The sequence below is a fragment of the Plasmodium malariae genome (assembly GCF_900090045.1).
Source record: "Plasmodium malariae genome assembly, chromosome: 14".
Lineage (NCBI taxonomy): Eukaryota > Apicomplexa > Aconoidasida > Haemosporida > Plasmodiidae > Plasmodium > Plasmodium malariae.
In genome coordinates, this window is record NC_041788.1 from 1881193 (window position 1) to 1907062 (window position 25870).

The window sequence follows — 25870 nt, forward strand, 5'->3', positions numbered from 1 at the left end:
ACATTATTCATTTCTTAAATTGCTTGGAAAGTAAGAAAGAAAATACCTTTTAATTTTTTTTTTTTGTAAATTTATAGCTATTATATATAAAATTTGAATATATACATTTTTAAAGCATCCTACTGTATAATCCTTTACATGTATATCACTTATTTATATATTTTAACTGAGTCTATAATTATATTCATTATATTAACGTCATTGTTACTATGCATATTTTCTTTGATGATATACAGATGGAGGGTAACATGTGAATACATAAAATAATATATACACATATATGTAAGTACGTGAAATGGAAGCACAAAATGTTCATACACTAAATTCGTATTAGTGAATTAAGCAGTTTTATGGTTTAATTGTTTGGTATAATTTTATGGTACAATTTTATGGTACAATTTTATGGTACAATTTTATGGTACAGTTTTATGGTACAATTTTATGGTACAATTTTATGGTACAGTTTTATGGTACAATTTTATGGTACAATTTTATGGTACATTTTTATAGTACATTTTTATATTACAATTTTATGTTTAATTTTATGTATAAGTTTATGTTTAATTTTATGTATAAGTTTATTTTTAATTTTATGTATAAGTTTATGTTTAATTTTGTGTGCACATTTTCACTTAAAATCGATGAAAACTATTATTTATAAAGAATAAAGAAATTCATGAGCACACGTAAACAGATATATGCGGGAACACATATATGTTAACCCGCGCATACATGAACAAATGTATATATTAATGTGCAGGTAAACATATATACATATATATATGTACACCCTTTTAATGCATACATTAATGGTGTTACATTCCTTTTTAATTTAAATATATACATAAAAGCTGAAGTAATTTTTTTTTCGAGAAAATAAATTTGGTTATTTTTATTGGCACCATTTAATCAGTCCATTTTCCTTCGTTTAATGTACGTAGTGCAACGAACAAAATGGTTGATAATAAATTATCAAATAATGAATTCCAAAAAAAAAATGAAGAAATGCTATGTATAAAAAACATTAATGCAAAAAATGATGTAGAATATGCAAATGAACTTAGTGTTCTTCCATATGTTTCGGAAAAATACAGTGTAAGCATAAGAAAAAAAAAAATTGAAGCAGCTGGATTTATGTTCTATATTAAATATGAAATTGCATTATTAAAAGAAAAAAGGAAAAAGTCAAAAGATAATAATAGATATACGCATATTGATGAAATATTTTTATATAAGGATAAAATAAATTACATAAATGAAATTAAAAAGGCGGAAGGCGGTGATAACAACGATAACGGTAATAACAATAACAGTAACAACAACAATAATTGTAGTAACAACTATAATAATAATAATAATAAGGATGATGGATATATGAAAAATGAAAAAGGAAAAAAACATGATGATACCTACAATGACATGGTAAATGATGACAAAAACAGTAAAAAAAGAAAAGAAAAAGAAAGTTTAAAAAAAAGCTCAAATTTGGTTAAAAAATGTATAAATAACAATATAAATGTTTATGAAATATTAAGTGTAGATGAATCGGATGATTTAGAAACCATTAAATCAACGTATAAAAAATTAATCTTAATATTTCACCCAGATAAGAATAAAGGTACATCTTTTTTAAATGAAAATGAAAAAAAAAAGAAGAGAGAAAAAAATAATAAAAATGATAATAATACAGACACAAAAAAGGATTTGGTATATTATATGGAAAAGTATAATATAGAAAAATTAACAGAAGAAGAAAAGAAATTAATGTTCTTAAAAATTCAAGATTCGTATACTATTTTATCAGATAAAATTTTGAGAAAACAATATGATAGTTCTGTCCCCTTTGATGAATATATACCAACATTAATTGAATTAGAAGAAGCTTCAAATTTTTATGAGTTTCTAAGACCAGTTTTTAAAAGAAATGCAAAATGGTCGGCTAAAAAGCCTGTACCCGATATAGGAGATGAAAATACACATATAGAAAGTGTAAAATATTTTTATGATTTCTGGTATAATTTTGTTAATTGGAGGGATTTTTCATATCAAAATGAATATGACTATGAGGAGGCTGAATGTAGAGAAGAAAGGAGATGGATGGAAAGAGAAAATAAAAAGATTCAGAAAAAAGCCTCAAGAGCCGAAAATTTAAGAATTATCAAATTAGTCGATTTAGCTTATAATAATGATCCTAGAATAATTGCTGAAAATAAGAGAATTAAATTAGAAAAACAAAAAAAAAAAGAATTAGCCATGTTAGAAAAACAGAAGAAAAGAAACGACTCTTTATTAATAAATGAATTAAAAAAAGACAACACAAATACTCAGGTTGTTTCTTCAAAAGAAAAGATTAATAAGGATAATAAAGCTGCTTTAAAAATATGGAAACATCATATTAAATCTGTATGTATAACTAAATTATCAAATCTTGTGAATTCTGATTTGATACAGGAAAAATTAGCTACATTGTCATTTGAAACTTTATGTGAATTTATATATGAAATTTATGTATTCTTAAATTTTAATTTTCAAAAAGGGGATGTATTATCTCCTATTCAAAAGTTGAATAATAAATCTTCCGACAAATTAAATAATTTTTCATATGCAAAAAAGAGTGCGGTAAATAATGAAAATAATAAAATACCTATTACTAACAGTATAAACGGAAATCTGCTTAACAACATAAAGATGAATAACTACGATAATGAGAAGAACAAATTAAACAATGTAAAAAATAATAGTGATATGTGTTATATTGATACGATAGATGAAAATGGTATAACTAGTAGTAAAAATGTAACTATGCTGAAACGAGATAATGATAATAAAGAGGAGAATCACAGTGGTTTTAATAGTAGTAGTATTGGTAGAGATAATAATAATAAGAAGAAGAATGATAATAATAATTTTGATGGTAGTGATATGTACACACATAGTAGTGCGCAGTATTACAGGGATGGTAACTCAGGAGTAGATCGAACTGATCGTGGCATATCAAACTTTATTATCAAAAACGAAGAAGAAAAAGAAGAGGAGATAAAGGATAGCAATTTATCGTATTCGGATAAAACACTAAACAATTTAGAATATAAAAAGGAACATCCGTTTTATGAAAATGATAATTCTAAAACAAACACTGAGGAGAAGAACAATAATGAAAATTATAAATATAAAAAAGCTGTTGGAAAAAATAATATCTCTAACAACACAGATGGTATTTATAGTAGTAGTAAAGGTACAGGGTTCATAGGTCATCTAAAAAGTGTAGAATTAGATGAAAAGAATATAGAAGTGTTAATACAAATATTTAAAAAATATATAAAGGATTTTAATTGTATTATAAAAAAGAGAGAAAAAGTAAACACCCAAGAGGGTTGCAATTTAAGAAGCAATATTGAAAGTAATATTTATTCGGAAGGAATGGAGATCAGAAATAATATTATTAAAACAAAACCAGATGTAGATGAAAAAATGAATGCAGTTAACCATGATTCAAAAGATAATTACGGAAATGTTGAAAAAAAGGACGGTACAAATGATGAAAAAAGGAATAATGAAAATTTTGAAAAAAACAAAGAATTAGATGTAAATAGCAAATGGACAACGAATGAAATTTCCTTACTTACCAAAGCTCTGAAAGCTTACCCAGGAGGTACCAAAAACAGATGGATTCTTATAACAAATACGATAAAAACCAAAAATGTTAAAGAAGTTTTAAAAAAAGCAAAAGAAATGTTTGAGAATGAAACTTTAAAAAATCTGAGTACAAAAATTGAAGAAACGCCATTTGATCATTTCAAGAATCAGAATAAGGGAGTAATGAAAAAAATTGACGATAACTTAGATAAAAGAGAATCAAAAATCGAAAATGAAGAAGCAAACGCTGAAGAAGAAGTAGAAACAGAAGGAAAAAAATTAAATAATAATATAAATGGAAATAATAATATTGAAGGAAAAAAACCGTGGACCCACGAAGAACAATTTTTATTAGAAAAAGCTTTAATGAAATATCCTGCATCCATACCAATAAAAGAAAGATTAAGATTAGTTTCTTCTGAAATAAAAACTAGATCAATTGATGAAGTTATATTTAGAATGAAAACATTAAGAGCTCAGATATTAGCTAAGAAATCTGCAAAATAAGTTTTTTAGGACACTTTAAAAAGGATTTTATTTTTTTAATATATATTATTTATTATTGTTACTTATCTGCTTTAATAAGCAAACATTTGCGCATATGTATAATTTTTTTTTTAAAATGTGCATGTTACCATTGTTATTATTAATATTCTGTATGAGGGGAGTTATATAAATATTATGGATAACGTAACCATGTATGACGTAGAAGGGGAAAAAAAAATAAAAATGATTAATTCGACAAAAACAGTGTGGAATATCTATAAGGTGAATGAGGATAATGTAAAATAACCATGTAAATATTATACATCTTCATAATTGTTATTGTAAATGACCAAAAGGGAAAAATTGCACACTTCTGAAATAGCTGAATAGCGAAAGTTGACTACAAGCTCTGATTCATTCTTTATAAATTAAGCATTATATATATATATATATATATATATATATTACATGTGCTTAAATATGTTCATATATATATGTATAATGTGCACGTTTGCGTTGTTATTCATTTTTTTTATCCGAAATGTATGTTAAAAAATTATACCATTTCTTATTTATTTATTATGAATTACGTGTTTAAACGTTTTGTAAAACTTTTACATGTTTTAAATTTTTATTTATACACCTTTTATAACTTTTAATTCATATTTAATCTTTCCTTTTTCATTTTTTTTTTTTTTTTTCATATTTTCATAATTAAAATTGTCATATCATATTATAAATTTTTTTTTTTTTTTTTATTAGAACAGAATTTTCATACTTTTTATTAGATATTAAGTTTCAACTTTTTTTTTTTTTTTTTTTTTCAGTTTTAAGTATAATTTGAATATTAAAATAAGATAAATTATAAATAAAACAAATTAGATGTTAAAAAGATAGAAAAAAGATACATATAAATATAAATTTAATAACAACAAAAAAAGAAAAAGAAAAATGTGTACACAAAAGTAAAAAGGGACATATAGGGAAAGACCGTCTTTGTTTTCCATGGAAGAAGGGCGGAAAGAGTCATATTTGTTCAAGGGTTTGCAGAAAAAAAGAAAAAAAAAAAAAATAAATAAACAAATAAACAAATATATAAACAATTAGATAAACGAATAAATAAACAAATAAATAAACAAATAAATAAACATTTATATAAACAGTTAAATAAGCAGTTAAATAAACAATTAAATAAACAATTAAATAAACAATTAAATAAACAAATAATTAACCAAATGACCAAATAAACAACCAAATGACCAAATAAACAACCAAATGACCAAATAAACAACCAAATGACCAAATAAACAACCAAATGACCAAATAAACAACCAAATAAATGACAAAATAAATACATAAATATATATAAACATGTATATAATAAATCAAAACAAAATAAAAGCGTGCTCAAATGATGGTACTTAACACATGTATGATACCTTGTCCGTTTCATCGCTGCTTTTTCAAACGATATCTTCGACCTCCTTTATTGTCTCTCATGAATCTTTTATTGATTAGTTTACTCTGTCTTGGTAATTTATATGTTCTGATTTTTTCTTTTGTTGGTATCCATGGGATGGTAGATAAGCCCATTCTTTTTTTTTTGTACTTCTTCTTTTGATGTTTCCGTATTTTAAAATATCTTCTTCTCTTTGTACTTATTCTATTATTTAATATAAAGCTAAATTTATATTTTAAAAAATGCAGATGTACATCATTAATATGATGATACCCCCCCCAGTGTTCCTTATGAATTATATTACTGTTAAAACATGGTCTTTTAATGATTAGCATTTCATAGTTAATTTTATAATAATTTTTTAAAAACTGCTGAGAAAATATAAATAGGTTTTCGAAACAGTTTTTCAACATAATATGAACATAAAGGCGGAAAAAGGAAAATGAGAAGATATAAAATGAAAAGAAAATGAAATGAAATATGTGCACTTTAAGCAATATATTAATTGCTTAAAAGAGAATCTATAGTTTTTCGCACTAATTATTATTTCTACATATATATAAATATGTGTGTAACCATTTATTTATTTTTTATTTATTATCATGCCACAATATTTGCTTTTCTCAATTAAGAAAATAAAAAATTATTATATATTGATGAAAATATTAACACTTTCTAGTACGTCATAAGTTAATAAATCTTCATAAGATGTTTAAAATAGCTGCTTTTATAATTTGTTTTTTTTCTTCAATATTTATACTTTTTTTCCAAGTTTAAATTTTTGAAGCTATCACTGGCTTGTGTGCTTAATTTTTTATCTTTTGTTTAGTTATTTATCTGCCAGTTTACATATTTTACTTTATTATTAAGGAATGAATTATTTATGCTAAATTTTTTATTTTATTTTATTTTTATTTTTTTTATTTTTTTTTATTTTTTTTTTTTGGTGTACAATTTAAATATACACATGTATGATACATTTTTTGAGGAATAAATGGGTATATACTCACGTGAGTTATGGAAAAAATTAATTCATCACAACTTAGCTTTTATTAAACCATTGAGTGAGAAATGAACATTTAAAATAATAATTTTTTTTAAAAAAAATAAAATAAATTGATATAAAATAAAGAAAAAAAAAAAACTTAAATAAACAAAACAGTAAAACTGTGTACATTTATTTTCAGGTCTACATAAATAGATTCACAGTGGTACACTTTTCTCATAAATATATTTATAAAAGCTCTTTAATTCTTGAGCCCAAATGCTTTTCAATATCTGAGATTGCATCTATTTCATACTTTACACCTGAATCTTTCATATTGTTGGCGTATTCTCTTAAAACATTTAAAAAAAAAAAAAAAAGAAGAAGAAAAAAGTGAAAAAATTACACAATTGCAACCTATTTTAATGTGTATATTATCGTCTTTTATTATTATTATTTTTTTATACTTATGTATAGGTACACATAACATATAAACAAATATTTTTTTTTTTTTTTTGTTCACTTACATCCAACGATTAATCTCAGCTGTGTATAATTTGGTACTATTTTTTAATTTCATGCTAATGCTATATAAAAAAAGATATAATCGAAACGGAACACATTATCGCTCAAGTGTGTATGTATATGTGTATTATGACAAATATAAATACATATATATATATATAAATACATATACATCGCGTTAATGCAAATATTATTATATTAACTTGTGCAATATTTGGATATCTTTTGGGGTCAATTTAGTAAGATCCATATCCTTTAAAACCTTTTTTTTAATGGCTTCGTCTGGGGCAAAAAGATTCAACCAGCATATATTGTCAATTGATATATCATCTACATCTACATATAATTAAAAAAAAAAAATAAAAAAAAAAAATAATAATAATAATAATAAAATTAATAATAATAAAATTAATAATAATAAAATTAATAATAATAAAAGCTGCAAAAGTAATGAAAGATAAATATCTTCGTATTTACAAAAATAAAAGCGATTTTTTTTTTTTATTGATGTTACTAACAGTAAACTTTTGATTCATATTTTGAGGAATAGGTGAAAGCGATGTTAAGACCTTGACATAGGTAAAAAAAAAAAAATAAAAAAAAAATTGAAGTTGAAGTTGAAGTTGAAGTTGTATATATATGTATATCATATTAACATGTCAGAACATTTATACTTCTTTATTTTCAATGTAGAAAAAAAAAAAAATTATTTATATATCATATATACATATATAGTAACAAATTTTTTGTTATTCTTGATGCCTATTTTCAATATCAATTAACCATAAGCATCGTAATCAGTTAAACAAAAAAACTTGAGGTTTTTATTTCTTCTATAAATTTTGGATATAAGTTGTCTCGTGTTAATGTCTGAAAAAATGGTATGCACATATGCGCATACGCGCATACATATATATATATATATATATGTATTTTCATGTGTGCATTAATATAGCTACATACACGTACATGCACCGCAATATACTTCTATTTATTCGTTCTGCTGTTTCATGAAAAAGGACCTGGAAACCCCTTTCCTGTAACTAATATTGAGGGTCCATATTTATTTATGAAATTACTTTGAAGTAATTTATAAAAAATTGTTTCTTTTTCTACTATCAAAACATATTTCACATCAGGAGAAATTACTATATCAGGCACGCCAAATGGGCATATTAAATGGCCCCTTTCCTGCAAAGGTACAACAAACAGGATAGGATTGTGTAGAATAGAACATATATAATAGAGCGTATATAATAGAATATATAACGTACAACAATGTAAACACAAAAATAGAAATCATAAAGATATGCAACGTGAAAATAAGCTAAGAAAGTATGTATATTTTTCAAATTATTAGTATTAGGGAAAAATAAATATTAAATTTTAAACACGTTATGCTTCAAAATGGAGAAAAGTTATCTTAATTATCTTTTTTCCTCAGACTTCAAAAGTGTTCATGCAGTCAATCCATGTGCCTAAAATAGAAGCATGTTCATATAGTTGGAACGTTGGTAGTTATATATGTATATGTACATGTATATGTGTATATATATATATATGTGCACTTGTACAAAAGCATGTATATGTGAACGTGCGAACACAAATCAATTTGCAAAAGTGGTAACCAAAATTTGTTTCCTTGAGGAGAATATTTCCTCTAATTATTCCCTTAGGTGAATTGTATATATTTAGTAGCTCTCTTGGCTTTTTAATAATTTTCGTTAATTTCCCAATAGTTCTATTTGATACTTCTTGTGATATAAATAATTGAGGATTTATGTAAAATATCTGTCTTAATGTTGTATAGATATTGTCGTTTATATTTGTCCATATTATTTCTATAATATAAAATAATCTTGTTGTTTCAATAATTTTTCCTTTTGATAAATTTTTTTTTTTTTTCTTTTTGTCAACTAGTTTTAAAATGAAATCAAAGATATATTTTTCTAATAAATTTATTACGCCTAAATTGGGATGCATTTCGTGAGATATAATATACTTGAGGTAAATTAATTTCATAATTTTTTTAAAAAATTGGTGAAAATGTGAAGACACATAATCACAAGTATCCCATTTTTTTTCTATCCCGCAAGCACCATAAAACGAATTATTAATTAGCAAAAAAGGGTAGCAAAAAAAATAAAAATGAATAAATAAATATAAATAAATATAAATATAAATAAATAAATATATATGTAAATATATATATTCATATAGCAGCGTATGTGTCTTATATGTTTAAAAATGTTGCGAATAATTCAACTTAACCATTACATACGTATTTTATCCTTCATTCCTTTTTTACTATATAATATTATATTTTATTATATTGTTATAATTTTTTCAAACTAACGATACAAATAAGAAATAATATAAAATCAAAAATTTTTTTTCCAATAATTTTTATCTATTCAGACAACGTGAGAACGCATTTTTTTTTTTTTTTTTTTTCCCCCCCTATAAATGTTATGTACTTGCAACAGTGCAACATCAAAAAAAAAAAAAAAAAAAAAAAGAAAAGGCAATTTTCTTCTTTTTGAATTATAATTATTCTTGCCATCTTTTGTCAATTGTTCAAAATATTTTTGTATAAAGACCATAGATGGAAAATATAGTGCAATTCTTTTTATTTTATTTTACGAAGCTAATATATGAAAGAGATTAGTAAGTTTATCTTGAAATTTGTTCTGGTTAACAAATTCATCAAATGGCAGTGTAACATAATGGTAACATATAAAAAAAAATAAAAATGAAATAATTTTATTTCTTTTCTGTTATTCGAAATACCTGACAAGCTTAAATTTTCAAAAACAAAGAATAGTATTCCTTTTATGTTTATAATATATAAAGGAGGTTACTTAAGCTGAATGAAAATTCCTTTTTTTCATTTTACTTAATAGATACATGAATACATTCATAAATAAATACATGTATTGTACGCATACACAATATTAGTACATACAGCTAACATATGAACACTTCGCACGTGTTAGGGAACATATAGTTAAAATAGGAACAAAATCAAAAATGTAAAAACTGAAAGGAATATATCAAAAGAAGTAAACTTAATAAGAAAATTAGTACGTGAAAAGTGAACATTCGAATTAATAAGCGAACAAGTGAATTAAGGAAATATATATATATATATATATATATATATATATATATAATGAGAAATGGGAAAAAAAAAAAAAAAAGAGTCAAATGTTCCCCTATCAGTTATATGTATATAGTATTGTGAAGCAAGAATTGTGTTCATTTATAGCGAAATAACAAAATAATATATTCTTGAAAAGTATATGTATACATATATATATATATATGCTTATGTAGATATACCTACATGTACGCATATGTAGCAAACATGTATATATGAATGCAATAATAAACGTCGTCTGATTAATCAACAAATAATTTGAGATCCAGCGAAAGAAGCAATGACTGAACAGAATATTCCCATCATGAACAACAACGATAGTGGTAACACAGTTGTAGTTAGAGAGAACAATAACAAACGTTTTAAAAATGAATTAACTTATGACAAAACAAGACTTATTATTAAAAATGTTCCAAAGTACATGAATGAAATTGATTTAAAAAAGCATTTTTTTAAAATGAAAGGAAATTACGATTTTAAAATAACAGATATAAAAATAATGAAAAGGAAAAAAATAGTAAAGAATAAAGAACATTTTGAGTCCAGAAAAATCTGTTTTATAGGATTTATTAGCAATATAGACTGTGAAAATTTTAAGAAATCTTTTAATAATAGTTATATTAATACTAGTAAAATAATTATAGAAGATGCTTTTTCCCCCCTTTTAACAAAAAATAATGCAAAACATGATAATAAAAATTTACTCCTATATATGCGAAATAAATTGGAAGATATTAAGAAAATGAAAGGTAACACATCTGCAAAAACTATACAAAACGAAAATTATATTAATAAAGAGATTCCAGTTAAAAAAACAAAGGCAGGTATGAATACCACCAGAAATCATGTTTTATTTTTAGACGATAATACGAGGGAAGGTGCAATTGAAGGTCTTAACGACGCAAAAAAGAATAGAAAGAAGAAAAAAAACAAAAAGAAAAATGAAAATAAGAAGAAGAAAAAAAAAATGGCACATATGGAAAAGGTGGATACAAATAATGCGAAAGATGATACCCAAAAGGGAAATAAAAAGGAGCTTGAGCAGAAAACCACAGAAAATGATTGTACAGATGTAGGGGCAAATGAATCAACCAACGCCGAAACAAATGCTGAGAGCAACGGATGTATAAACCCTATGGTAAAGGAGGAAAATGCCCTTGATTGGTTAAAAGAAATTTCAAAAAAAGATGAAAATGATAAAAGAAAAATGGAATTGAAAAAGAGTTTATTCCAGGAGGAAGAAAAAAACGATCAAAATAAACAAGCAAGCAGCATAAAGAAAAACATACAGGTGGACAATGACACAGAAAATGACGATAGCGAAAATATGAATACAGGGAAAATTCTAATTTTTAACTTGCCACCTGTAGATGAACATGATATAAAAAGTTTATGTGAAAAATATGGTCCTACGGTAGATGTAAAAATTTTTAAGAATACGAAAAAAGAAACTCTTGATATAAATCCAAATGAGAAGAGAAGCAACAAAGAGAATGATGACTTCTTTATAAAATTGTTAAACGAAAAGAATGATGAAAAAAAAAAAAAAAAAAAAAGAAATCTAGTTAACAGTAATATTAGTAATAATAATAATCATAATGATAGCCATAATGATAACCATAATGATAACCATAATGATAACCATAATGATATCCATAAAGATATAATAATAAAGAGAGACCTTACAAATGTAAAGGCATACGCTTTTGTTAGTTTTATGTTTCCTAGCTCATGTAAGAGGGCTAAGGAAAATTTAAATAATGCAATCTACAGAGGGAAGATTTTACGTGTCAAATATGCAAAAGAAAAATTAGGAGATTATGAAAATATAGAAAAAAATAAAAATAACATATTCATTAAATTATCCAATGACTCTAAAACGTCTTATAAGAAAATATTAGAAATTCAGAAAAAGAGAAATTGTCAAAATGAAAACATCTGGAACGTTCTATACACTGATATTAATGCTAGCATTTACAATTTCTGTAAAGAAAATAATTGTAGTCGCGAATCCGTATTAAATATAAAGGATAAAAACATAGCAGTTAATGTCTCTTTAACTGAGACGTACATAATTAATAAAATGAAAGATTGGATAAAGAAGGAGGGGATATATTTGGAAGCCTTTGAGCAAATTTACAAAAAAAAGGATGCAAATGATGAAGGAAATGAGAAAAGAGATGTAGAAGAAAATGAGATAGAACATAGAAAGGACAACAAGGATGGAGGCGTCAAAGAAAAAGAAAAAGAAAAATCAGAGGAGGGGAAAAATTTTCCAAATGGTGCTTCTAACAATTCAAACGATTTAAACGATTCACAGAAAGTCATAAAGTATAAACGAAGCGATGACACTATAATAGTAAAAAACTTATCTATGCATACAAATAAAAATGATATAATTAACTTATTTAAGAAGTATGGAATTTTGAGAAAATTTAGTTTCTCACCATATAATAATATAGCCATAATGCAATTTGAAAATTCGGAAAATGCAAAAAAAGCCTTCATTTCTAATTCCTATATAAGATATAAAAAATTACCACTGTATTTAGAATGGGCTCCTTTGAATTTGTTTGAAAAAAAAGAAAATGAAATTAGTAGTAGCATAAGTAAAGTGCAAAATAATTATGATACTACTATTACAGAGGATGTAACAGCAGAAAATGAAACGAAGAAATTGCATGAACATGTGACGAATGAATTATATGAAAATGAATCTAGTGATGAAGAAGAGATTACCCATGCCAGCATCTATATCAAGAATTTGAATTTTAATACAAAAGAAGAAGATCTGAAAAAATTATTTGAAAAATTAGAAGGTTTTATTACTTGCAATATTGTAAAGAGTAAAAAAGCTGTATCTCAAAAAGGGAATGATAAAAATAAAGTTTTATCAGAACAGAAATATTTGTCCCAAGGATATGGATTTGCAGAATTTAAAAATAAAGAGTTAGCAATTGAAGCTATTAAGAAATTAACGGCTACACGTTTGGATGATCATATTTTGGAGTTGAGTTTATCTCGTAATCGAATTAAAAAAAAATCAGACAAAAATAATCAAGAAAAAAAAATAATTAAGGAACAAAAGAAAATTACGAAAAAATTACTTGTTAAAAATTTAGCTTTTCAAGTGACTAAAGAAGAATTAAGAAAATTATTTTCAACTTTTGGAAATGTTAAAAGCGTTAGAATTCCTAAAAATGCTTACAATAGAAGTAGGGGTTATGCATTTGTTGAATATATGTCAAAGAATGAATGTCTTGCAGCTATTGATTCCTTACAACATACGCATTTGTATGGAAGACATCTCATTATAGATTTTGCAAATGACTACATATTTGAAGAAAACATGAACGAATTTGATAGACTAAAAGAGGAGGAAAACAAAGGGGGAAGTAATAAAAACAACAAAAATGTAATAACATCAGAGCAAGCTAAAAGAAAAGCCCTGTTTGAGATGAAAAAAAGCAACGAAATGAGTGAATCCAAGAAGAGGAAGCTTCTGGGAAATTTGGAAAATATTTAATACATACACGTATGTATGTATATATATTTTCATATATATATATGTATATATATGTCATATTTCGATTAGACTATTTTAAAAATATTTTTTTTCATGTGAAAAAATAGTTATAGAGGTAGAATTGTGAACGGAGTTGTGCTATACCTATACACACTCAAATGGAATGCATTATTACAACACACAATAAAAAAAAAAAAAAAAAAAAGATCATATCGTTGAAATATAATAGTGAAACAAGTAAAATGAACTGTCGAAAATTATTAAAACCAATTTGGAAAGAACATATAAAGAGCATATATCCCCATGTATAAAATAAAAATTGCAAAAATATTTAAAATAACAATCCCAATAATTATAGTTTATTCACACGTTTTATTAAAATGACTTTTGTAATGGAACATTTACATAGGTACATAAGCGTATGTACTGTACATTTATTTATATACACCTATATTATGATGCATGTGTATATGGGCACCTATATTTATGTTTCTTATTTAATATATATAACACATACCATTAACATTAATTAAAGCACATTTTTTATTTTCCCCACTTTTAAGTATAATTTTATGTCCTTAAATGTTCACTTTTTCTTTAGCTTTTACACGTATTTTACATTTTCACAGCTTATCAATTTATTTCAGATATGATTTTTTATATTTAAAAAGAGCACCTACAGTGAAACCAAAAATCTATGAATATGTTATGTTTAAATAAAAAAAAAAAAAAAAAAATTAAAATATTGGTTTTGCCGCTGAATGGGTAAACTTGCTAAATATACTTTCAAAATGAACTTGCTAAAACCAATTTTTTTTTTAAATTTAAAAAATAGAAAAAATTATCACCTTTTGAATATTATTTTTTCGCACTTTTCTACATTATGTTTGTTTTTTTGTTTTTTTTTAAATGTATAACGACATTTACGAACCTTAAAAAAGTTGCTACTGCTATTTTTCTTTATCTGCTCATACATCACTATAACAATTTTTAAATTGTACCATTTATGGTATTTTTTTATTTTGTTTTTTTCTTCTTTTTGCTAAAATTTAAATATGTACACAAATAGTTAAAAGCTTAAAAAGAACATGTAAACATGTATTTTTATAGAATAGTATTTTGCACTCTATTTTAAATGTTATTTATGTTACTATATTATTATTCAATTTTGTTTTCCTTGCCTTTTTTTCGTTATTCCCATGTTATTCATTTAAGTGTCCACTTAATATGCACACATAAAAAAAAAAAAAAAAAAAAAAAAAGTTTCTAAAAATATTTTTATCTGATCTATTACATATTTGACTGCTTATTTTACTATGTAAAGTTTTTCCCTTAAGTGGATTATATCTTCCATGTTGAAATAATTTTGTGTTATGTTTATTTTGATATATTAGAAGTATTTTACATGTACCATAACATATAAGTAAAATTATATATGTATAAACATATATATATGCAGTGTTATACAAGCATAATGATTCACTCAAAAAATAAACACAATGTAGCTTCATAATAAAAAATTTTTATTATGAACTATAAATTCCCACTTCATGTAGTAATTTCCTTTCTTTGTTTTTTTTTATCCCTTTCCAATAGTTACATTATTAAAAACTTTCGTGTGCAAATTGAAAACAATTTTTTTTCGTACAGCCAAAAAAACAAAATTTCTTCACTCATTTATTCATGTTATAATCCTTTTTTACATGAACATAACAAGCTTAAGAAAAAAGTATATCCTTTTAAAATATTTGTAAACAATGAAAATTTAAAAGAAAAAAGTAATATCGAAAATGGAGAGAGTGTAAAAGTAGTTAATATATTAAAAGAAGACCAGTCAGATGAAGTACGTGCTGAGAAGGGATATAACAGCAGCGGAAACAGCAACGACGAAAAAGAGAAAAACGAACGATGTGGTGATAATAAAAATAGTGGACTAATTATTTATGAACAAGATAACTCCATAAAAAAAAATAATATCCTCGGGAAGGAGCAAGGAAAGGAAAGTTCCCATAAAGTGAATTATACAACTTTGAACGCCCATTGTAATGGTGATTTGAAGGACAAAAATAATGGACAGAATAGATCCATATACGAGCATGACCGAGGTAGTAATGTGTATAAGTCCGAAAAAGATGATATTAACCATGTAACTGTTGAAGGAAGTAAGGGTAACAGTAAGGAAGATGTCGATTATTACAAGGAAAGTAGTCAAATTGATGGTAAAATGGAGCAAGAGGCAGGGAAAGAGGGAGAGGAGGGGGAAAATAGCTATGAATGCAAAAACCAAGGTATGAGAAAAACAGAAAAAAAAAAGAAAATCGATATGGATTTAAAGATAATAAGAAATTTACCTTTAATATCAATTATAGGGAGACCAAATGTTGGAAAATCTACCATATTTAATAGATTAACTAGAAAATTTCAAGACGGTAGTATTGTATTAAGTGAAAGTAGTACAAGAGATAAATTTTATGGGGAAGTGGAATGGGATGGATACAAATTTGAATTGGTGGATACAGGTGGTCTTCTTTTTGAAGATGATAAATTTACAAAAGAAATCAGAAATCAAATTATGTTAGCACTAGAAGAGTCTTCCGTTGTTCTACTAGTTGTTGATGGGTTACATGGGGTGCATCCAGTAGATCATGAAATTTGTAGATTTCTGAGGAAGTATCTTAAAAATAAATATAAAAAAGAAGTGTCTAATATAACACAAAATGAAGAGATTAATTGTTCATTATCTAATGAACAATTCGTAGTAAATGAAGAGATAAAAACAAGTCCAGTAAAAAAGATAGATTATAATACGTTAGAAAAAATGGGAAACCAAAATACTAGTTCCCATGATGTATTATTTAAAAATGAGTCTACGAATGATACGTTAATTAATATCCCATTAAATAACTCCATTCATGAGAATATATCAAATAAAAATAGTAACGAAACGGACGAGAAAAATTATCATGATAAAAGTGCACACAAACTGAATGATGAACATAAGGCTCATAATAAATATAAGACTAATACTCTGCTAAAAGTTATTGTGTGTGTTAATAAATGTGAATCGTATAAAGATGGTCAATTTAAAGCTCAGGATTTTTGGGAGCTAGGATTCGATACCCCATTTGCATGCAGTGGTATTCATGGAAATGGCCTATCCGAAATTTTAGACGAATGCATAAAATATATTAAAAAAGTGGAAATAAATGAATTGGAAGAAGAATTAAATGAAAAAAACACAATAAATATTAGCTTCATTGGAAAACCCAATACAGGAAAATCTAGTATATTAAATAAAATTTTAAATTGTAATCGTTTTATAGTTTCCCCTATAGCTGGTACAACTGTTGATTCAATTGATGTGTTAGTAAAAATAAAAGATAGTGATAGAATATATAGACTTATTGACACAGCTGGAATACAGAAAAAAAAGAAGCATATATCATTTAATGAAAGAACAAGATTTGAATATCTATTATATAATAGAACTGAAAAAGCAATTAAAAGAAGTGATGTGTGTGTACTTGTTATTGATTCATTTAATGGGATTAGTTCACATGATATAAATATTGCAAGAAAGATATTACAGGAAAATAAAAGTTGTATAATATGTTGTAATAAATGGGATCTTATATATAACAAAAATGATATATTTAACGATACTAAAAATTATGTGCTGAATCTTTTGAAGCCAATTGATTTTGCTGATATTTTGTTTATCTCAGCAAAAACATCACAGAGATTACCTAATATATTTGAACACGCAGAAGAAACTTATAAAAATTATACAAGGCGAGTAAATACAAATAGCTTGAACGCTATTATAAAAGAAGCACTGTTACTTAGACCGCCCATTCCTGTAAAGAATAAAACCTTAAATATTTACTATGCCTTTCAAACACATGTTAAACCACCAGGTTTTGTTTTTTTTTGTAATTCTGAAAAAAGTGCGTATGTGAATTATACAAAATATTTAGAAAATAGGATACGAGAAACGTTCAATTTAAAAGGTACTCCAATTAAAATTTATTACAAACAAAAAAGAAAAAGAAATCTTATAAAGAAAATCAAGAATCCAGATAAGTACAACTTAGATATCGAAGCTATTCAAAAAAATTTTACAAAAATGCAGTCTGAGAAACAGAAAGGGTGATCTTGTAAATAGCTTCTATTTTTTGTGAGAAAAAGAGGATCAAAATTATAACATGTATATACATATGTATATATATATGTATATGTGTATGTACTCGTACAAAAACAATTAGCAGTTACATCTAATAAAAAAAATACGTTTGTTTATAAATACAAAGTTTTAAAAAAAGTAGAACATCCAAAATTTCTATATATTTATGTATAAATCGATAAACATTCTTTAAAAAAGTATAAAACAAGGGTATTTCTTTTCTTTTCTTTTGTAATTAATAAAAGATGAAAAAATAAATAAAATGTACCCATATGCTTGTCAAAACCTTTTACACATAAAAAAAAGGCAAAAAAAAAAAAAAAATTAAAAAATAGAATACCACAAAAATGAAGAGAGGGGAAATGAAAAATATTAAAAAAAAGATGTAAAACTTAATACATTGGAAAGATAAATAACTATTTATAAGCGCATATGTAATCGTGCATACATATATATATATATATATATATATATATATATATATATATACATATATATGCACCTCGATACACTAGTTAAAGTTAAAGGTCACCCTGGATTGGGCATCTGGCACGTCGACCAGGTTGAATTCGCTTTCCTGTGTCTCTTCCGCATCGTTATGAAATGATAAGAAATTAGTAGTTCCATATGTTTCCCTTAAATTCCTTATTAGATTACCAATGTAATCAGATGAATTTTGTGTACTGTTATATATACCCCTATTAAAAACATTTTCTTCTTCTTTATTTGAACATATATCACAGTTTTTTTCGATGGGTATGGATTGGTCACTTTTCATATCATTATTGATACTAGGAATTATGCCAGTGACATCCTCAACAAGGGAAAGTTCATCCTTTTCTGTTACCTCAATATCCTCCATGTTATTTTCATTTTCATGGTGTGTTGGACTTATATCAATCTCTTGTCTTTCCTCATTGTTTACTGCATCGTTTTCTTCATTAACTGTATCCAAAGATAGACGTCTCACTTCATTTGTGTTATTCGTATTTTCATTAATGTCATAGGTTGAGTTCGATTTTTCAAATAGCAATAATTTAATATAAAACTTAATTTTTGAATCTTCTTTTTCTTGACGTTGAGGGTCATTACTTAAGTAGTCAATTATTTTTTCATAATTTATAATTTTATTCATAAATTTTGAAAAGGAAAAATTGTTTTGGTCATATACTGTACTTCTTAACTTTTTTGTCTTAAAGAAACCATCAATATTTTCATCGTCTGTATCATCATCTTCACTATATGATGAGTGGGAAGAGTTATTACAATTACTATTTTCTGAACTTTTTTTTTCTTTCCTTTCAAAAATAGATGTATTTTCCTTCTTGTAGTTATCATTTTGTTGATAATACATATTGTACACTTTAGTGTCAATGTTATATTTATCTGATATGTCTACATAATCTTTTAATTTAAAGGAATTATCACTAGTATCATTTTCTTTGTTTTTTATTTTACAGAATTCTGTATTATTATCACTGTTGTAAGTTTCATCGTTATTGTATTTATCTTCCAAATAAGATTTCTTAAAACAACTACTACTAACACTGCTGCAATCGTTTTGCTTCTCCTCATTAACTAGATCTGTATTTAAATCATTAGTGGGGATACTGCATAGTGTGTTACATATCCCCTTATAATTTAACGAGTTTTCCTCATTACTCGTGTAATATCTATTATATTCTTTACCATTTTTCTCTACATGATTGTCTTTGTTCTCTGATTCTACGCACGATTCACTCCGTTTGCTGTTGTTACTATTTTTCACTTTTTCATTATTTTTTTTCTCTAAAACGTTAGATTTTACTTTGTCAGCTTTTTTTTCATTACCTGTTTCTTCTATTATATTTTTTTTTTTCTTTTTTTTTTTTCCATTTATTTTCATAGAATCCTCATGAGAATGCGAATATTCACATTTAATAGAAGGTAAATAATTTTCATTAGACTCATAGCATTTTTTTATAGCGTCTATTACGCTTTTAGTGTCTTTTCTTTCTCCCTCATTACTGTTTTGATTAAAATTCTTAATGGAAGAATAATTATGGGGTATATCTTTTTTTACACTTTCAGTTGTCATTCCTCTATAATTCTCAAGATTACTTTTAATATGATTGATCATTTTTTCATCAATATAATTTTTCCCCTTCAAAATGATTACAATTTTTTTTAGCTTAAAATTTTCACTTTTTAAAAAATCTATAATATTTTTAAAATAAATATTTGGAAATATAGTGATGTAATAATTTTTAGGATAAAGTAGTTCAATTTTATTCAATGTGTCCGAGAAGTTGTATAAGATATTTTTTATATTATGAAAAACTAATCTTTCTGTATGTTCAGATTCATAGTCATTAAAGGAATAAAGACTTTCATAATTATATATTCGTAGAAGTTCTATTGGTGGTTTTGCCCAAAATGGTAAATCAGACAAGTATGAAAAAAAAGCATAAAATAAAATATCATGCACTAATAATCTATAAGAAATTTCAAGTCCTCTTAATTTTGGGTTTAAAATAGGATCTTCACATGCATATTGTAATATACCTGAATCATATAAAGGCAAGCAAAATTTTGGTAAAAGACGTAATAAATATATATAATTATTAATTGGTTCGAAAATAGTTTGTATTGTAAGCAATTTTGAGGAATTGTAAAATATATCAATGGTAGGAATGGAATCATTATAATTATCATTCACAATTTTGTCTCTTGCGTTATATATAGGGTTAAATGTTCCAATGATATCATTTTTTTTCCATATTTTAGGAATATAATCAGGTAATACTATATTTTCTTTTTTCTCATTCTCCCGCTTTTTTTCCCTTGTTAAATTGAAGTAATCACTTGGGTTGCTATACCTCTTGCTGTAGTTGATGTTGATGTTGCTGTTGATGTTGCTGTTGCTGTTGCTATTGCTGTTGCTATTGCTGTTTCCATTGTTAGTATTGCAGTCGTTTTTAATACCACTGTTATCTTTCTTCGCATTAGTCCATATACCTTTTGATATCAATTTCTTGTATACTGCATTTTCCCTATTTTTTTGTTCCCTTTTAAAAAATGAGTCTTTTGGGTATACTTCTTTCGCAAGAAGTCTAAGGTTAATGTATTCATTGACATTATTTTTTAACTCCAAACTCTCTTTTAAATTATGATATTTAAATTGTTTATTCAAAAAGTAAAAGTCTAATAGAGGAAATCGTAACTCTCTTTCCTCATTTTTCAAATTTTTTAACATTTTATTTATTTCTTCATTGTTCTTTTCACTGTTCTTGTTCAAATAATCGAAACAATTTATTTTCTTTTCATTTTTTTTTTCAATACCGTTTCTCTGTTCAAAATTAAACATTTTTCATTCTCCATTCGTTCTTGGTGATTTAAAGAGAATTCGCTTTCCAATTATTTACAACTGTCTTGTTATGGGGACAAGCCAATGAAGAAAAATAGAAAATTATGCGATGAGGAAAAAATGTTATAAAAAAATAAAATAAAATAAAATAACTATAATAATATTAATATAAAAAATTATAAAAAAAAAAAAGAGAAAGAAAAGACGGAAAATTAAGATATCGAAATAAATGAAAAAATTTCCCAAAATTTTTTATTAATTTTATACAATTGTTTTGTTTATATATTTACATATTTTTCAACAAATATATGCATATTTCTTCTTATTTTATTTTTCAAAAATTGAAAAAAATATATTGTAGAATAATTTCATAAGTTGTATATTTTTAACCTACATACTATTTATATAGTACAATTTTTTTGATGTTTTTTTTTTTTTTTTTAAAGTATGTGTGCACAAATATTTGTTTACGTATAATATGATATATAATTTTTTTTTTTTTGTACTTTTTGCACATTATTTCAATAAAAATAGTAGAATTTATAACACTTGTAATTTCTATTCGTCACTGGATGTATGTACATATAAAATTATACTATATTATGATATTTTTTTTGTTTTTGTTTTTTCGTTTTTTTGTTTTTTTGTTTTTTTGTTTTTTTGTTTTTTTGATTTTTTGTTTTTTTTGCTCTGTTTTGATGTATTTTATGTAAAAACAAATTTAACATGGAAAATTTGTAAAATATGATTTAAAAAAAAAAAAAAAAAAATGTCTATAAAATACAAAAAAGTAAAGACATTTTTTTTTGTATACTCCTATAATTTTTGAAAACAGTTCTACCAACTTTTTATGGCATACCCATTCAATGAGTCAATTTACAATTTTGAAAATATAAGCAAAATATATTTATGCATTTTCTCCTTATACTTTCGAACCTTACATATAAAAAGACAATGGAAAAAAGTTAATTTATGTTATAGCTTAAAGATATGTTTCCTTTGGAAATATATGAAAAAAAAAAAAAAAAGAATTAAAAAGAAGTAAAAATAAGGAATAAATTGATAAACGAACAATAAAAATAATTGAATTAGTGTATCTACTATTTAATGGTAACGGTTGCATTGAACGCTTGTAACCAAAGGATACTAATCAGCCATGGTATTGTTTTCTTATTACATTTTTAATGTACATAAATAAGAACACATATATATACAGGGGGATAAATATTTTTACGCAAGTACTCATTTAATTGACAAAAATCAATTATTATTTGATTTTTTTTAAAAAACAGTAGCCATTTTTTTATATAAAAAATAGTCGTACAGCTTTTCCCCTCCCCCATATTTTTTAGTTTGTATGATTAAATTGATCTATATACGTATATTTTAAGGTTATATTCCATAAACAAGTTTTTTCTAATGGACATTAATTAAAACAAAAATAATATATATGTTTATGTAATACTATATGTAATTATATATGTACATATTTAATACCAAATTAACACCTTTTTTTCGCAAAATTTAACGTCATTTCTTATAATGTCTTTTAATCTGTTCAGAAGAACAAAAATGAACTCTATAGAACTTCCTTCTTTTCAAATATAACAAAAATATTAGCGTTGGATTAAATAAATTATTCTTAAATATGAAAACAAATTTACTATATATAATCTGTTAATTATTACGTTTCCTGATAACAATTTAGTTGTAATTGTTATGTAATAAAATATTTTTGTAAGTTATAAAAAAAAAACATGCAAATAATACACGTAAAAAAATGAATTTAAGGCCACCAGTATATATATATTTTTACAAATTTTTAATATTTTTTAAGAGTTTATTTTTAATAAAAATTGTGCCTTATTAACCAAAAAAAACTCTTTCTTTATAAAATAAAATATATTAAGGAACAAATATTTCACATCAATAAAGAATAAGAATAATACAAAAAAAGAAATAAAAAAAGGTTTTTTTAACATATGTAAAATAATTAATAAAATCTAAGGCCACTTTCAAAACTTAAGTACACAGTGGAGAGCTCTAAATTCCGAAAGAACGTTTACTAAAAGATTTCAATGCATACATTTTAATTTTAATAAAACATTATAAAGTACAAATGGAACATACTCATATATATGCATATATATATATATATAATATATACATATACATATTGTACATATTGCATTTATATATAAACTATTTAATATTTTTCAACACACCACATAACATTCAAACATAGAAAATTTTATTCCATTTTACTTAATGACCTATAAAATACATTTTTACAATTACCACACTGTTTTCAATGAACCCATTTTGTAATATAAAAAAAAAAAGCTTAATTTCTGTAGCAAACGCTTTAAAAAGGTTTCATATTTAACGCATTTGTCATATATTATACGTTCCACATCTATCTATCTATATATATATATATATATATATATATATATATATATATGTAATACATACATGAACACATTATTTAGTATTAAAACTCATAGTGTTTTTATTAGTATACTTTTTTTAAAGCATAAAAAAAAACGACAGTACATAAAACTATAATTTTAAACTAGAGCAATATGCTATTATTTTAATACTTTTAACCTATCTCCCACTTTTTTTTTCTTTTTGCTACATTTTCTTACTATATGTTTTCATATTTCCCTTTTATTTTAATATTATGTAATATATCATATTATCCTTATATATATTTATTTCATAATACTATTATTATATACTATTATTTGATACTATATATATTAATACGACGATTAAATTTATAGGTATATAGAATATATATTCAAAAAAAACTCGCAAAAAAAGAATAATTACTATAAAAAAAAAAATGAGTATAATACCCTCTTATAACTAACTTTTTTTTTATATTTTATATGAATTTATTTTAATATTTTTTAATTAAAATTTTTTTGAAATACCTATTGAAAAATACTTCAAGGAGGTTATTAGGGGGTTCCATAATCACTATAAAGCATTTTTACTTTTCTTTTTAAAAAAAAAAATTGCATGTATTTGCATGTTCCTTGTATCAGTAGTAATTTTTTTTTTTTTTCTGTAATATTAATAAAAATTCTATAGAAAAACCATTTTTAGTACATAAACATGTAGAGTAAATATAATAAAAAGTTCTAAAACATCTTGTATTATTAAAATAAATACATACATTTATATATATTATTATATATATATATGTATATTACTATTAATTTTAAAGGATATTTTGCTAGTATATATTGTAAAAAAAATTATTTTTTATAATAAAAAAAATATTATAATGGGATTATATATATATAAAATAGTAATACTATATTTTTATATAATATTAAAAAATTTTTTTCTATTGAAAAACCGTTCATTTTAAAAAATTTATTATATATATATATATATATATATATAATTTTATATTAATATGTTTTAAATTTTATATTTATTTATAATTATATATATAATAATTTAAATTTTGCAAAACAGTATTTTCTTATTGTTTTTTTAAAAACGCAAATTGAATGCAATTTAAAACATAATATACTTATTTCATTTATATATAAATAATTGTAAAAAATTACCTAGTGAAAATTTAGTTTAAAATAAAAATAGTCATATATAAAGATGTTTTTTTACTATTATATATATTTGAGCGCAAAAATATATATAAAATAATATATATATATTGTTGGATTCACCAGGGTATATATAAAGCTAGTGTTAAAAAACATTATATTCATTGCAAAAAAAATTTTACATATATAAATAATACATAAATGTTAACACATATTCATCACTTCCACATCTATTGTATTATTATTTATATAATGCACAATAGCTTTTTAATTCCTTATTTAAAAAAATATAAAAAAGCACAATCAAATTATAAATATATAAATATATATATATATATATGTAATGAATTTTTTCTGTCATTTCAAAATTGTATTTGCATCATATATAAAATATATATATAATTTTTTATAATTTATTAACAGCTTTTTTATAAAATTGTGCTTTTTATAAATACTTTTCGCATACCTTATTATGTGTACATATATATATATATATGTATATATATTTTGTGTTACAGTATTGATTGCACAATTAATATTATAAATCCCTAAACATTTATTGATATTATTATATGTTTTTATATTTTTTTTACATATACATATATACTTTTTACAAAATAGCATGTTTTAAAAACGCTACGCTATTCCCACAGTATATATATATACTGTTGAAAATGATATCTCTGTGTTTTTAAAACATACATTTATCTTCGATAAAAAATATAATACTGTTATATTATATGTGTTATTCCCATTTGATTTTTTATTTCATTATTACGCATTTTTTTTTTTTTTTTTCATATTACTTTAAGCAGAAAGTGTATGTGTGCATATGTATAAATAAATATATTTATACTATAAAACACATATGTATTTTTTATATAAAACAGTACACACTGTATAGTTTAGTGCTTATAATTATCTTATTTTAATATATATAAGAATAAAATAGGTATATTATATATCATATATATATTTTT

The 25870-nt window shown here is 23.9% G+C and overlaps 6 protein-coding genes across 6 annotated transcripts; 3 read left to right on the forward strand and 3 right to left on the reverse strand.

Annotated features, from left to right (window-relative positions):
• Positions 1–954: 954 nt before the first annotated feature.
• PmUG01_14051700 (DNA-binding chaperone, putative) lies at positions 955–4143 on the forward strand (the record flags this gene model as incomplete). The annotated part of the gene is made up of 1 exon (XM_029008086.1): positions 955–4143. The coding sequence occupies one exon, from the start codon at positions 955–957 to the stop codon at positions 4141–4143; it is 3189 nt and encodes a 1062-aa protein (XP_028864411.1).
• Positions 4144–5571: 1428 nt separating this feature from the next.
• PmUG01_14051800 (conserved Plasmodium protein, unknown function) lies at positions 5572–5994 on the reverse strand (the record flags this gene model as incomplete). Its single annotated transcript, XM_029008087.1, has 1 exon — positions 5572–5994. One exon carries the CDS (start codon positions 5992–5994, stop codon positions 5572–5574), a length of 423 nt encoding a protein of 140 aa, XP_028864412.1.
• An 821-nt stretch (positions 5995–6815) lies between these two features.
• SPO11 (meiotic recombination protein SPO11, putative) lies at positions 6816–9074 on the reverse strand (the record flags this gene model as incomplete). The annotated part of the gene is made up of 8 exons (XM_029008089.1): positions 6816–6918; positions 7094–7153; positions 7295–7427; positions 7610–7660; positions 7875–7961; positions 8114–8282; positions 8538–8569; positions 8720–9074. 8 exons carry the CDS (start codon positions 9072–9074, stop codon positions 6816–6818), a joined length of 990 nt encoding a protein of 329 aa, XP_028864413.1.
• A 1457-nt stretch (positions 9075–10531) lies between these two features.
• MRD1 (multiple RNA-binding domain-containing protein 1, putative) lies at positions 10532–13777 on the forward strand (the record flags this gene model as incomplete). Its single annotated transcript, XM_029008090.1, has 1 exon — positions 10532–13777. The coding sequence occupies one exon, from the start codon at positions 10532–10534 to the stop codon at positions 13775–13777; it is 3246 nt and encodes a 1081-aa protein (XP_028864414.1).
• A 1528-nt stretch (positions 13778–15305) lies between these two features.
• Positions 15306–17930, forward strand: PmUG01_14052100 (GTP-binding protein, putative; the record flags this gene model as incomplete). Its single annotated transcript, XM_029008091.1, has 1 exon — positions 15306–17930. One exon carries the CDS (start codon positions 15306–15308, stop codon positions 17928–17930), a length of 2625 nt encoding a protein of 874 aa, XP_028864415.1.
• A 541-nt stretch (positions 17931–18471) lies between these two features.
• On the reverse strand, positions 18472–21306 carry PmUG01_14052200 (conserved Plasmodium protein, unknown function; the record flags this gene model as incomplete). Its single annotated transcript, XM_029008092.1, has 1 exon — positions 18472–21306. The coding sequence occupies one exon, from the start codon at positions 21304–21306 to the stop codon at positions 18472–18474; it is 2835 nt and encodes a 944-aa protein (XP_028864416.1).
• Between the last annotated feature and the right edge of the window lie 4564 nt (positions 21307–25870).